This window comes from Lonchura striata, chromosome 1A (assembly GCF_050655825.1).
Source record: "Lonchura striata isolate lonStrDom1 chromosome 1A, ASM5065582v1, whole genome shotgun sequence".
Taxonomy (NCBI): Eukaryota; Metazoa; Chordata; class Aves; order Passeriformes; family Estrildidae; genus Lonchura; species Lonchura striata.
This window is the reverse complement of record NC_140741.1, coordinates 42,154,122-42,167,692: the sequence shown is the minus strand read 5'-3', so window position 1 is coordinate 42,167,692 and position 13,571 is coordinate 42,154,122. Positions and strand designations below refer to the sequence as shown.

The 13,571-nt window shown below is 35.5% G+C and overlaps 1 protein-coding gene across 11 annotated transcripts in view; it reads right to left on the bottom strand.

Annotated features, from left to right (window-relative positions):
• PPHLN1 (periphilin 1) overlaps positions 1-13,571 on the bottom strand; it is a 62,038-nt gene that overhangs the window by 32,025 nt on the left and 16,442 nt on the right. For all 11 annotated transcript variants that reach the window (XM_077783479.2, XM_077783480.2, XM_085569448.1 and 8 more), the window contains 2 exons: positions 3,849-4,099; positions 302-381 (listed from right to left, as the gene is read on the bottom strand). In XM_077783479.2, coding sequence (XP_077639605.1) covers positions 302-381; positions 3,849-4,099 — 331 coding nt within the window. The remainder of the gene's footprint in view (positions 1-301; positions 382-3,848; positions 4,100-13,571) is intronic.

The window sequence follows — 13,571 nt, the reverse complement described above, 5'->3', positions numbered from 1 at the left end:
GGCAATCAGCTGGCACAGCAGTTCTAAAAGAGATGTGTAAGAGATAAGCACTTAGAATGACATAGCACAACCAAAGCCTGGGTTTTTTCCCCATTGAATACATGGCAGGTGTGTCTGTGTCAAAATGAGTGGTAATATTAACATACACACAAGGACACAGAATTCTAAGACCAAGTCCTATTCCTATTGTAAGGAATACACACTTTAACAGGTGTATGCAGTATCTCCTTCCAACTAAGGAAAAAATCCAACAATGAACAATCTAAAACCACAGTGTGAAGTGCTCAAAAAGAAAATTCACCTTTGATGAAGGTGCCGCTGTGGACCCTGAAGGTGATGCATCTCTTGATGTTTTCAGTGACTGAACTGTCCTCTCTTTACCTACAATTAAGAAAAGCATTAATGACTGAGAAATGAAAGATATATATTGCAAATATGCTTGCTGGCATAAAAAAATTGCAGTGAAATTTTCTCACATCAGACATGAACCTTATCACCCTCAACAACTACCTGAGAGGGGGTAGCAAAAAAGGGAACTGAACTCTTCTCCCAGGCAACAACTGACACGAGGAAATGGGCTCAAGCTGTGCCAGGGAAGGCTTAGGCTGGACACCAGGAAGAATCTTTTCACTGAAAGAGTGGCTAAGCTTTGAACAGCTGTTCAAGGAGGTGGTGGAGCCACTATCCCTGGAGGTGTACAAGAATCAACAGGACATGGCATTTAGTACCATGGTCTAGTTGACAGGGTGGTGTTAGGTCAAAGGTTGGACTGAATCTTGGAGGTCTTTTCCAACCTTAATGATTCTATAAAATCTACATATGCCATCATCTGATAGATACTGGTAATACCTTTTTCTCTTCCTAAGGAGAGAAAAATACAGCTGTGTCATTTCATGCATTTAAGAAAACCCACTGTCCCTTTTTCCATCATTAACTGAAAGGGTGTATCAGTATGATTCCACATGATGTCATTTCACTTTTTAATATTACTGTAACAATAGAAACAGTTGAAATATTAGACATCAGTCAATCACTCGAGGTAACCAGGTAGTGCATGAACTAGTTTAGCAGGCCACAGAATGTTGAAAAGACCTGCCATGGGAAACAGTCCTGTATTGTACCAACCACGGGAGTAGATGCTTCTTTTAAGATCACTGTCTTTCTTATAAAAGTTAAAATTGGCAAAATGTCAAACCAAATTCACAGTGCTAATCACAGTCTGTGCATAGTTTTGCCACAGACCAGTTACAGGCAGCCCACAGCAATAGAACTGGCTGCAGTGTAAACTACTAGTTTTCAAGTTGTGCTCCACAGATTATATCTAAGAGATCTGCAAAAGGTAAGTACAAAAAGCAAACATGCTGTCAGTAAACCTAAATTAACCAGACTATTCACACTGACTGGGAAACGGCTGACTGATCACAAAAAAGCCAAGGTAACGTAAGCTTACCTTGGCTTCCGTTAACTTTTTTATAAATACAATTAATAAAGGGATTAATTTTAAAAAATCTATCAAAGAGTAAACTATCAAAGAAATTATTTTTGTAGAACTATAAATATGATTGTTTATTATGGCTTTAAATATGGCTTTAACTTAATGAGTCAAAGCAACAAAGCACAGAACATCTCCCTTGTCACCACTAAGTAACACAAGTTTTGCTTCTGTGATACCTGCTTTTGAGCCCCATAGACAAGCCACCTCCTTTTAAATTCATGGACTACTCTAATTCTGCCTCCCACATGCCTCCTTTGTCAGGCTCGATTCCTTAAAAACTATCTCAGTTGAATGGATTATGTTTGCATCTGAACAGATGAAATGAATTGATACAAATGGCAGAAAGCTATTCAAAGTTAAACAAAGTGAAAAAAGACCACTTAATTAGAAGACATTATTAGGCTTTTTTTTCAGAATGTGTGCAGCTATTTTGAGCCCCAAGGACGTACCTGTAACATTAAACACACCATCCTGCCCCTCTCCATGCACTCCCAGCACAGGTGAATGCTTGCCCATTCCATTAGCCATTTCCCTCCCTTCACCAAGCTTCTTCATATCCTCACAGTTTCCTTTGTTTAAATTCTGTATTTATCCTAATGTATGAAAGTCTGTAGAGCATGGGATATTCTTTCTTTACTGGAAGTCACGTGGCCAAATTTATTCAGACAGCATTATTTCAAACAACATTATAGTATTTTAGAAAGATGCCATATTGCAAATTCCACGTGAAATAGTACATCCTTTGCATGTTGCAAATCCATTTAAATGTATTGCTGACATATATGAGCTGTCCTGCTTGATGTTCCTTTTAAATATGCAATCCATGAGCTTACCTAAGGCAATTCACATTCAAAAATTATTCTAAAAAGTATTCTTTAAACCATTTATTCCTTGCAAATAGGTGTTTTAATTCAGTCATCTAGAGAAACATTTTAGTAGTTCTCCTTTCCAAGGAAAGGAAATAAGAAATCATTCATTGTACAACTCAGCTGCTCTCTTGAAACTTATCTAAAGGTGTTTGGGAAAGGTATTTAACCATGCAAATGGGAGAAAATATCAAAAACCACAGACCTATATGTAAGCTCCTCTCTTGATCAGCATCTTTTCTGGTTTGTGAATATATCTGCTTCTACATCACTACCTCCACTATTGTCTGAGAAATTCTAATCATATAGTATATACATATATAATCAAAGTCAGCTCAAATAAAAAAAAAAATCTAAAATTTTGTATCATTTTTCACAAAATTGTTTTCCTGTCCCTAGTAATTACAATCTGCACACCTACAAGACTTCTAGAAAATTAGTTAGCTATCTTTTTTTCTTCCTCTCCTACACTTAGAGAAATTTATGTTCACTAAGTATTGTTACAAAACCTTGAAAGCACTCTAATGCTCAAATAGAAAGACCATTCCACTCTGCAAGGAGTGAAATTATTCCTCAATATTTAAACAATGTTAACAAAACTACAATGATCTTTTTTGACAAGAAGTGCCACATAATGATTCAGTGTCACTCTGGAAACACAATGTGCCTTCTCAGTGAGTGAAAAAAAATCTAATTAATTTTTAAAAAGCTGCCAAAATGAACAGTAGGTTTGCATAGCTCACTAAAAAGCATTTGCAGAAAGGAAGATCAAAGTGGATTAATTTACATAAGCTGTACAAACAGAGTGGCTTAAGATCATAGTATACTAAAAAAGGATTTTTTTTTTCCCCAAATCATTTAAATATGAAATCTCAGTATTTTCAAAACAGATTATTCATTAGACTTCTGGGAAACATTAAGAGCCAAACTTTTAAAAGACAGAAAAGACTCAATTGAGATATGCTTCACATTTCTTTGAGGAGAGCAAGATCTGAGAGGTTTTGACATTGAAATATAATTACCAAAAACAATCAGTTTCAAAAGCCTAGTAAAATTTAGAGACAATGAAACAAATAGACATATGTACTTTCATTTCTCCATTTGTTTTTAATCTTTGTTTTATTCTGTTTGCATGAAGAAATGTCTTCAGCTGCTGTAGACGAAGCAAAGTTTCTTGTCAGGAAATCCAGTGAAGCACATAAAGAAGTAACAGGAGCTGATGCTAAAAAGAATATAAAATACTAAAAGAAGCTGTGCAGCTGAAACTCCTACAGTCAGTCTAGACCTGATACCAAAATAACACCTACAATCTCCCACATGAAATACATAAGGGAACAGAGAGTACAAAGAAATAACCAGAGCAGACAGTACATAGTACAAAATGTCAGCTTTTCCCATTTTAAAAAGAACATGTATGGAAAAAAGGCTTATACAGTGAGTTGCAGTTTCACCTCACTAACCAGTTCCCATCATTAACCCAGTATTACCTTGCTGAGAAGAAACATTTCTTTTATGTAAAGACGACATATTTCTGCTATGCTGGTGGAAAGGATAGGCCTTGCTTCTTTCAGGAGAGTAGCTCCTGCTGCTGACACTAGAGCCAGATCTGCTGTGCGGAGAATCCCTCCGGCTCCCGGGCGATTCCCTGAAGAAAGGAGAGTCCCTCTTGTGAGGGGATCGATCTCTTGTATAATGAGAAGAATGGAAGCTTTTCCTTCTGAAGCCATCTCTGACGTCCCTTGGAAGACAACAGAAAAATACAAGTAACTTGCTTAGCCTTCCAATGTTTATGGAACAGCACAATGGCAACAGTTCAAGCCTGGTAAATACAAACAGGTTAAATGTCAAACACATACAAAATCTTCAGTGTTTTTTAAGGGTACTAAGCAAGGAATGAAAAATAAGTAATAAAAGGGAAAAAAGGAAAAGTTAATTTTTTCAGATTTCATTGAGGTACTTCATTACTAGAAGTTAATTCCTTTCTACTTGATAACACAGCTAAAATGTAAGGAAAAGACATTGACGAAATGAGAACTCCCACAACTTTGTTCAGATTCATTTACCATGGAAATTAAGCCTTAATTTACAATAGCTAAAAATGAATATGCAAATGTTGCTTACATTATTTGGCATTTTTTAGCTATGTTGTTCCTCTTATTTTCAAGAGCCTATATTCCTCATTTGATTTCACACACCTTGCTACACAAAATATCACTGGCAGATTTCAGCTTACAACCAGCAAAGACAAGAAGAAATCTGCAGATATCTATACTCTCACCTATGAATCCACTCAAGGTCAACTCTTGAATGAAAATATGAAGACTCATAGCTCCTAAATATGTTTCTCACAACACACAATTTTAATTTTGAACTTTAATGTAAAATGTCACAAACCCAACTGATTTAAAACCATCATTTAATAAAAACCAAAACTTTCTACCAAATTTAAATATTGTTACTCCAGACCACAGCACAAATGTGTTGGTTATTTGTAAATAATATTAATGTACATGTATGTGTAGAGGTGAAAAAAACCCCTTGTATCATTTCAAACTTGTCCTAAAGAATCTCAGAGTTACAAGACACATGGGCCAACTGAATCTAGACTTGCCACTTTTGCCTTGGTCAGAAGATGCACTGGTAAGAGCAGCAAGTACTTCTCAGCATCTCCATAGAAACCTCCAAGATTTCATAGGATTTCTAGTAAATCAGAATGTATCTTCTCTCCTATTTCACATCAGAATCCAGTATTTTAAATAAAAGAATGTCTCTCAATGATCTGGTGATCTCATTTAGCACAACATAGCTATAGATAATTTTATGTCGGTGGTGAAGAAGAAAAGATGTACAATTCCTACAGCATGGCACAGGCCCATATTTGTGACACATAACAAAGGATTTCCCTGTGCCAAAGGTGTCTTGAGCTCTGGAAGCTTCACAGGTAGCACCACAAAACAAAACCCCTGTGACACTGATGTATTTTACACAGTGCAGGTTTACTTTTTGCATGGAAAGCACATCTTCATAATATGTATGAACATTTATGTACCAACAGACATAAAGTGAAAGTTCAGGCTTGAAGAGTACTAGATTAACTCAGCACTGAACTAGTTTTTCTAGCTAAGTGGGGGGTTATTTATTTATTAAAAGAACATATTGATCAAATATTTATCAGGAATGACCTAGGCACAGCCCACTTTTTCTTGCATTTCCTTCTTAATTGCTCTCTAAATAATGTTATTTATTTTTAAAGCACAAGCTTTCTGGCAGACCAGTACACCACTTTTATGTGTAAAACACACTTTTATGACAATGTTATGAAACCCTCATATACAGAACGGTTTATTATGGTAATTTTTCAGAGCCCCAGTTATTGTGCATGTATAATAAATACTCTAATATCTACATAAGAATTTTTTTAAAATGTAATTGAAATGTGCTTTTAAACAGGAAGACATTTGAAAGCCACATTCTGCTATAATAGTATGCACCCTAAAATAGAATCTCACTTTCAATTTTTGGATTTTTATTTCATCACTGCGTGTTAATTCTTTAACTAGATGATATCTCATACAGAACATTCATGCCATTAATTATATTAAATCTGTTTGGGACAGCATAGCAACACAGAATTTCTGATGTTTTCCATTTACATAATACACCAAACACAACAAAGTAAGCATTGCTTTACAGTTTGTTTTTTTCCTTAAATACTTCAGCTAACATACACCTGCAATTTGGTAATGAAGGCCCCAATTCAGCAAAGCAGTAAAGTACATGCTTCAGATTCCAACACATACTCAAAAGGTTTATTGAGCAGGGACAATATTTAATAGAGATGCAAAATATACTTTTAAATAGAGCTGCTGCCCTTAACAATACATACAGAATTAATCTCTTTTATATAGCATCCCTCAAATCTTTGTATTTATAATTCATACTTAATCCTGAAAGCACAATTTTGTTCTCTCAGTAGTGTTGCAACAGGAAGCAGTATCATTGTTATCTTCGATGAAACTTGACCATTAAGTTCTCACTGAAGCTGACAGTCTTGGAGGAGCTTCTGAAATGTTCAGAAACAGCTATATTGTGATATACCATTCACCAAGGGCAGCTGGGGAAGAGCTCCAGCCTAACAGCTATTTCAGTTCACCATCAGGTGCAGTCTCCTCAAGGACAAAACACAACTACAGAACAGATGCTGGTATGGCTTCCAGCACAGCAGAGAACTGCGGGAATACGACACTGAGGAGATTTTCAGCTGCCTATGGATCAGAAACAGCACAGCAGTATAGCTTAAGCTCTGTGAAACAAAGATTAACACAAACCAGTGTGTCAGGTTTATCTCTTAAGAGTACTTAGAGGTAAAATGAAATCACTTCCTGGATGTGAAATGCCGAGGAATAGAGAGGTACTTGGGTACATGAAGGACATCACATGCAATAAAGGAAAAAGCTTTACTGTAAGAGGACTCTTAGATCACTCTTGTTGAATCCGTGCTGCTGGGCAACAGCCTACAATACTTAATGCTCACTATTCTCTGGGACTTCTATATACCATTACATTCAGCTTTTCAACTAGAACATTAATCTACATTATGGTTCAGCCATAGTGAACATAACTCTCATTTTTGACACTGAGATGAAGACTGGCAACAAAACAGCATATTGTGTGGAAACAGGAGGGTCTTCCAGTAATACCCACATGAGTGCTGCCTATAATCTAGATTAAAAAAGTCAACATACATGTATTTGTGATCCCTTCTATCCAAGAAAGATTACTGCTATTGCCCAAGGGGTTAAATACTCCATTTACAGGCTTGTGCTTAATTACTAACCTTACCTAGAAATAACTCTCACACTTTTGTATGTTCAATTTATATTTATAAATTGAAGGAGCTATAAATATCTTCTGCAACACCGGACTTCAGTGCAAAGAGATAAAACAGTCACGATCTGAACTGAATCCTTAACTGAAAATACTTTTTCTGCCTTTTAACGCAGATGCAAGGGGGAGGGAGAGGAAAAGTTAAACAAAATTCCTTTTGCCTGCCTTTTCAGGACATTGCAAGAGCTATTAACATGGTTCAGATGATGTAGAAAATATAAAATAAAAAATAGAACGCCCCCAGCCTCTAAAAGAAGAGTCAAAAACACCTCCACTTTTAACATCTTCAAAGTAAATGTAGGTGGTGCAAGATTCCAGCCACCCCTCTCCCAGAACTCATTCAATTTCTTTCTAAAGCACACGGTTGTGCAACAAACCAACAACATACTCGGGCTCTGCTTTGGAGATTTGCTATAATCTCTTGTTATTGCCTGAAAATCCTTATGCAGATTTATCCTAAGCTAAAATAATACAGTGAATCACAGATAAAAGAAATTGCACCCGGTTTCAATGGTTTTCATTTGAACATTTGAAATGATGATAAGATTCCTTATTGACAACTGGTTTCAGCATTTTATGACTAAGCAAGTTCCTAGAGCACTTGTGATATCTGCATTTTGCTCTAAATGAAATTAACACAATTAGGACCAGCCAGCATAATCTTTCTAACAGCTTTCTGCATGAAGGCAGAGGAAGGAAAGGAAACAGGCTTTGTGAAACACTGTTTCAAGCAGAGAAGGATACCCAGAAATACCAAATGTACAAAAAAATTTGAAAACATATAAATGTTTCATTATTTTATACTGCATGCAGTACTTCTGAAGTTATCATAAGCAAAGAGCAAATCTCCACACTGATGCTATTTGTCCATTTCAGTCAGCATAAAAGCTACTCAACTCCTCTCTCCCTGCCACCACCTTGGGATATCAGGACAGGTAAGAGAATAAAAAATAAGACAATCTGAATATTACAGCAACATTAGAAAGAAATGCTTCTATGTCCTTTAATTGAATAGCAAAGCTATGCACATCAATGGCACTGGAAGTCCCACTACATTGCTTTCTTCTTAGTACCCTCCTCCTTTTTATTGTCAATGATAATGTTACATTAGACATGCTGCAAGATCAGCCTATATAATAAAGGTATGTTTAAACTAAAATTCTCTATTATCTGACAAGGAGAAATTATTGTCAGTCACAGATAAGGACAGAGAAACAAAGTAACAAAGAGTCCAGAAAAACACAGATTTAAGTACCAAAGAATTAAGAGCAAACATGTTTAGACAACTCTTTGCAGAATAAAGACAAAATATGTTATTTACACAAATTAAGATCAAATTAGACAAAATAATTGCATTTAAATGCAAGTGATCTTGGTTTTTCTTGTTTTCAAAAACAAAAGCTTAGTAAAATCCCATAATTTCTCTAAAATAGAAAACAAAACATAGGTCTTAAGTTCCAGAGGGAGTATTTGCTTAAAGTGATGGACCAAATTACAATTTCAATAAGCAGCTACAACATTTACAACTACCCTTTGAGCAGTCCATCACCCCAGAAGAGTAAAGTAGTTCAGACAACTAGCTCAGGGACCTAGCTCATAAACCTCTCTCATTTTATGACTCTATGCAGTAGCAATTAAATCAATTCTTAAACAGACTTAATTCAAAATGGAAACAACTAAAATCTTCTATCTCAATATAAGTTTAAAAATTTGAAATGAGCCAGGAAGCACAATATGGTACTTTACATACTTATTTTTTTCTTCCTAACGCCCTAACAGACCAGATAAACTGGTCAAAATTTTATCTTCTAGACAAAGTTCTAATGGACAGAGATTCCTAACTATGTGCTTGCACTTTTACTGCTGTCCTGCCTCAGGCAGAGACCAGCACACAGAAAAGAGTTTTAAAACATCTCCCTGAGGTACCAAAGCACATTGGTATTCCTCAAAAGTGTCTTTTTTTTGAGGGCTTTGAATTTACTTCACACTTAGTACACACCAAACAATTTAATGGAGACTAGCATTTGTCTTATATACACACTAAGCCCCAGAGAGAAATATTTTTGCACTTTATTTTAAGGACATAAGTGAATTTGATGTTCAGCAAACTATTACTATTTCCCCAAAAGCTATCTTTAAAATCCTTCCATAGAAGAACCCAGAAACCACGAAATACCTGCTGGAAGAGCACTTAAACTTTTCATCAGTGTGCTGCAGAATGCCATTAGTTCATTGGCAAAAGGATGCAACAAGTAGTGCTAGGTTATGCTGATTTAATCAACTCTTGGGGTTGGCTTTCTAACACTATCAATAAAAAGCTGCAAAAGAAAAGCAAGTTGTGGAACAGGTTTGTAAGCAGTAATACCTTATGTCAGTAATACTGATGGACAATACCCTTACTAAATTTACTATTTTTTCAACTTCCAAATCCCTTAATGAGATCTGTAAATCAGAAAAACATTCAATTTTTCTCTAAATGGGAAAAATGTTTCATAGATCTTTATGTTTTTATTCTTAAATTAAAGTGAGATTTGAAGCAATTAGGTCAAGTTGGTTTCACTTGTTTATATGCCTCGAAGCATTGTAACAGTGGTACAGACTTCTGCATAGCAAATTTCAGTAAAGTTAGCACACTACTGCCACTGCTTCTGGATTTCTCAATATAAAAGACATTATACATATATGAAGAAAAAATCCATTGCACATAATGGAATTTTTCTTTATGTGGTCTCATGTTAGGTATATAGTTTGTTCAAAATCAGAAAGTTAAGAGAGACATTTCCTCTTATATTCAGCCATGTACCTTTCTTATCTTTTTTATTTTCCAGTTTGCTTTTTTCTTTGACTTTCATTACAATTTATAGTCTCTATAATAAACATTAATATCTCTTGCCTCTTTTTGTAGGCCATTTCCTATATATTACAAATATCATTTGTTTGAACATATTTAACACATATGCAAGCTATGCTGCTTGGGTAAATTCCTTATTAAAAATCTTTTTGCAACTCTTGTATGCCTTCAGTTATTTCAGTGATTTAATAACAGTTAATTTTGAACTGGTGCTGCTGCAATCCTGAATTCTGCAACCTTCCTTGGATCTACATTTCAATTCTGTACCTAAGTTGGCATTGGTATTTTCTCTCAGACAACAAAACTGGCAGATACATATCTAATTCATTGTGGTAGGCTAGCTGAACCAGCTACATGAAATGCAAAAACACCCGAAACAGAACCAGGGAGAGGGGAAGAACCACAATGGCTCCTGCTTAGATAGTTAAAACCGCTGTGGAAACATACTTTTTGTGGAAACATACAAACTGCTGTAGGGAAATCAGTCTCTTTACTGCATTTGTGACTTTTCATTTATTATTATAAATAAAACAGGTTCCTTGACAGATTTCTAGAGCAGTTGAAGTTAGAATCAATAAGCCTCAAAGAAGTAACACTTTTTTTTTCCCCTAAAAATAACAGACATACATATTTAGCAATACTGACTGGTAAATGTAAATTCAAAAATAAATTCAAAAAGAGAATGCTGTTTAACAGACACAAGTTTTAGTAAGCATTAATAAATTAACAGCAGCTGAAAAGAGGTTTTAAAGAAGGTAATCCACTGCTTTATACTTCAGTCTCCTCTGTTAATGTAATCTTTCACCTTACTTAGATAATCCCTGTACAAAACGCTTCAAAAACTGCATCTAAAAAGACAAAAATTGTAGAATGAATACTGAGTCTAGTAATTGAAACATGAATTAGTTTGCCCATCTACTCTACTCTGCTCTGATGAGATCCCACCTGGTACAGCTCCAAAGTACCTGACCCAGCTCCAAAGTCCTGGACAGACATGGATGGACAGTTGGATCAGGTACAAAGGATGGCAAGAAAAATTATCAAGTGGGATGGAGCACGTCTGTGAGGAAAGGTGTGAGAGGTGGTGGTGTTCAGCCAGGAGAGAAAGGCTCCACCTTGTTTATGGTGAGCATGTTGAAACACTGGAACAGGCTGCCGAGAGAGCAAATAACCCATCCATGGAAAAACATACAGGGTCAGGCTGGATGGGGCTCTGAGCAACCTGATTTACTTGAAGATGTCCCTGCTTACTGCAGGGGGTTGCCTAGATGACCTTTGAAAGTAACGTCCAACTCAAACCATTCTATCATTCTGTAAGTCAATACACTGAAACATTTTCCATTGTACTTCCAAATTTCAGAATAATTCTCTCAAGTATCATTTTCAAAAATTATTACGCATACTAGGCTAGAGAAGATGTGACTTAATTTAACACATGCAACTGTTGAAAGTCAGACTTCAGAAGAGAAAGACATTCCCACAACTGGCTGACCCAACCCTGCTGTGTGTAATGACATCAATATTCAGTTTCACTTAAACAAAGGCATTTACTGTCAGCTCATAAACCAGTTCTACAGAGCTTCATATACAAAGGAAAGAACCGTCAAGGTTATGCAAATATATATCATGAACTAATGTCAAGACTAAGACTGAGAATAATTTGTTACCATGCAAAAATAGTATAATTTTTAAAAAATATTACCAATAGCATGAGATCATGGAATTGCTTTATTGATTAACTTTTCCTCAGATGTAGATCATAGCACCCTAAACACAAAGAAATGACACATCAAAAATTTTCTCTTTGAAGCAAGATCCTTAACAAAAGGATGCCTAAATTATCAGTAGTACTGCACTTTTTCCTCTCCTCTCCTGTATCACAATATTCCCACCCTCTCTCAATGGGAATTGAATCTAAAATGTTTAGTATATTCAAAATATAACAAACAAGTCCTTGGAACCTAACAGATGATGAAGAAGAATTTACTTTCCTAAGGGAAATTCTGTCAAAGTCTTCTGTGACAATACACCTCAACCTGAGAAAGCCATGACTACATTCATCAGTCCAAATCATTGCTTTGAGATTTAGTTAGATGCCATCTTAACAGAAGTTGTCTGCACTGGAAGGGACACTCCCTTCTCTTTCCCTCCCCCACTGTCTCCAAAGCTAGCTGTTTTTCAACAAAGTAGTTAGGAAACTTCTTCCGAATAATCAAGGGCTACCCATGGGATTTTGCCTCATTATTTACCAATCCACCATTAACCTGATAGTTTTGATACCATCTATAGTGCTAGCTATAAGACTGGACCAGGCGAGCTCGCTTTTCAAAAACTTCCTTTATTTTAAGGAATTTTAATTTTAACATATTTCTATATGTTAATCAAGATCTTACAGTGTAAAGATACATAATCTTATCTTTAGGCACGTTATCCTATCATACATTGTAAACAGAGGAGCCCCTTACAGTTTATTAGCATTATGTAAACAACATTTATTAGAAGGAAATCATAATGTTCCAAGATGTGACTTAGTTTTAAACAATGAATTAATGTTAATACAAAATTTAACTGAATCTGCACAGACTACTGAATTCTTCCTTAGAAGTGCATCATAACATATCAACACCTGTAGTAAACAGGTGTCTCACACCTGTTTTAAAAGGTGTGTCTCACACCCTTTTAAAAAATATAATGATGACATCAATTTAATGTAGAAATGTAAAACCTTAAAAAAACTACAGTGGGAAGCAGTTGTACACACAAAAAGCCACAAATCCTTAAAACATAACACAGCTTTGGATCAAAAGCAAGTCAAATAAACATGATAGCGGCTGAGAATTGACATGATAAGAACTTTTCGGGTTTGCTTTTTTACCAAATTTGGTGTGTTTGCTCTAATTTTGTCAAATACTTACAAGTCAATTTACTACCTGGCCATTCCTTACTCAATAACAATTTTTAAGAATATAAAAATGTTCTTAGCAAAGTTTGTAAATATCTGTCTCTACCCTTTCTCAATGCCTCAGAATCACAGCAGAGAAGCTGCATTTAAATGCCACTGAAACATTTAAAAGAATCAAAGTATAAGAAATACCATACACACAGAATCAGACTAAAAACAGCTATTGTAATTATGCTTTTCAAAAACAAGCTCACCCAATTTTCTCTTAGGGCTTTTAGAGAAGTTAAATCCAGGATTTAGAACCATTCCACATTTCATAGAACAGGCCAGCTCTATTGTATGAGGCTGTTTATTTACAAGCTCAGGAGAAAAAAAATCAGTTAGCGGGAAGTTCTGCTAATTTGATAGTTTAAACTCCTTTCTCTCATCCTGAGATGGAAACTGCATAACCAATTAGAATTCTGCACGATACTCTAAAAGCAACAAAACTATACTTAAGCAATGTCTGAAAGCAAACTTGTTTCTAGCATCGTATAGATCAATTTTGCAAAGAAAATAAAACAGCCTTCA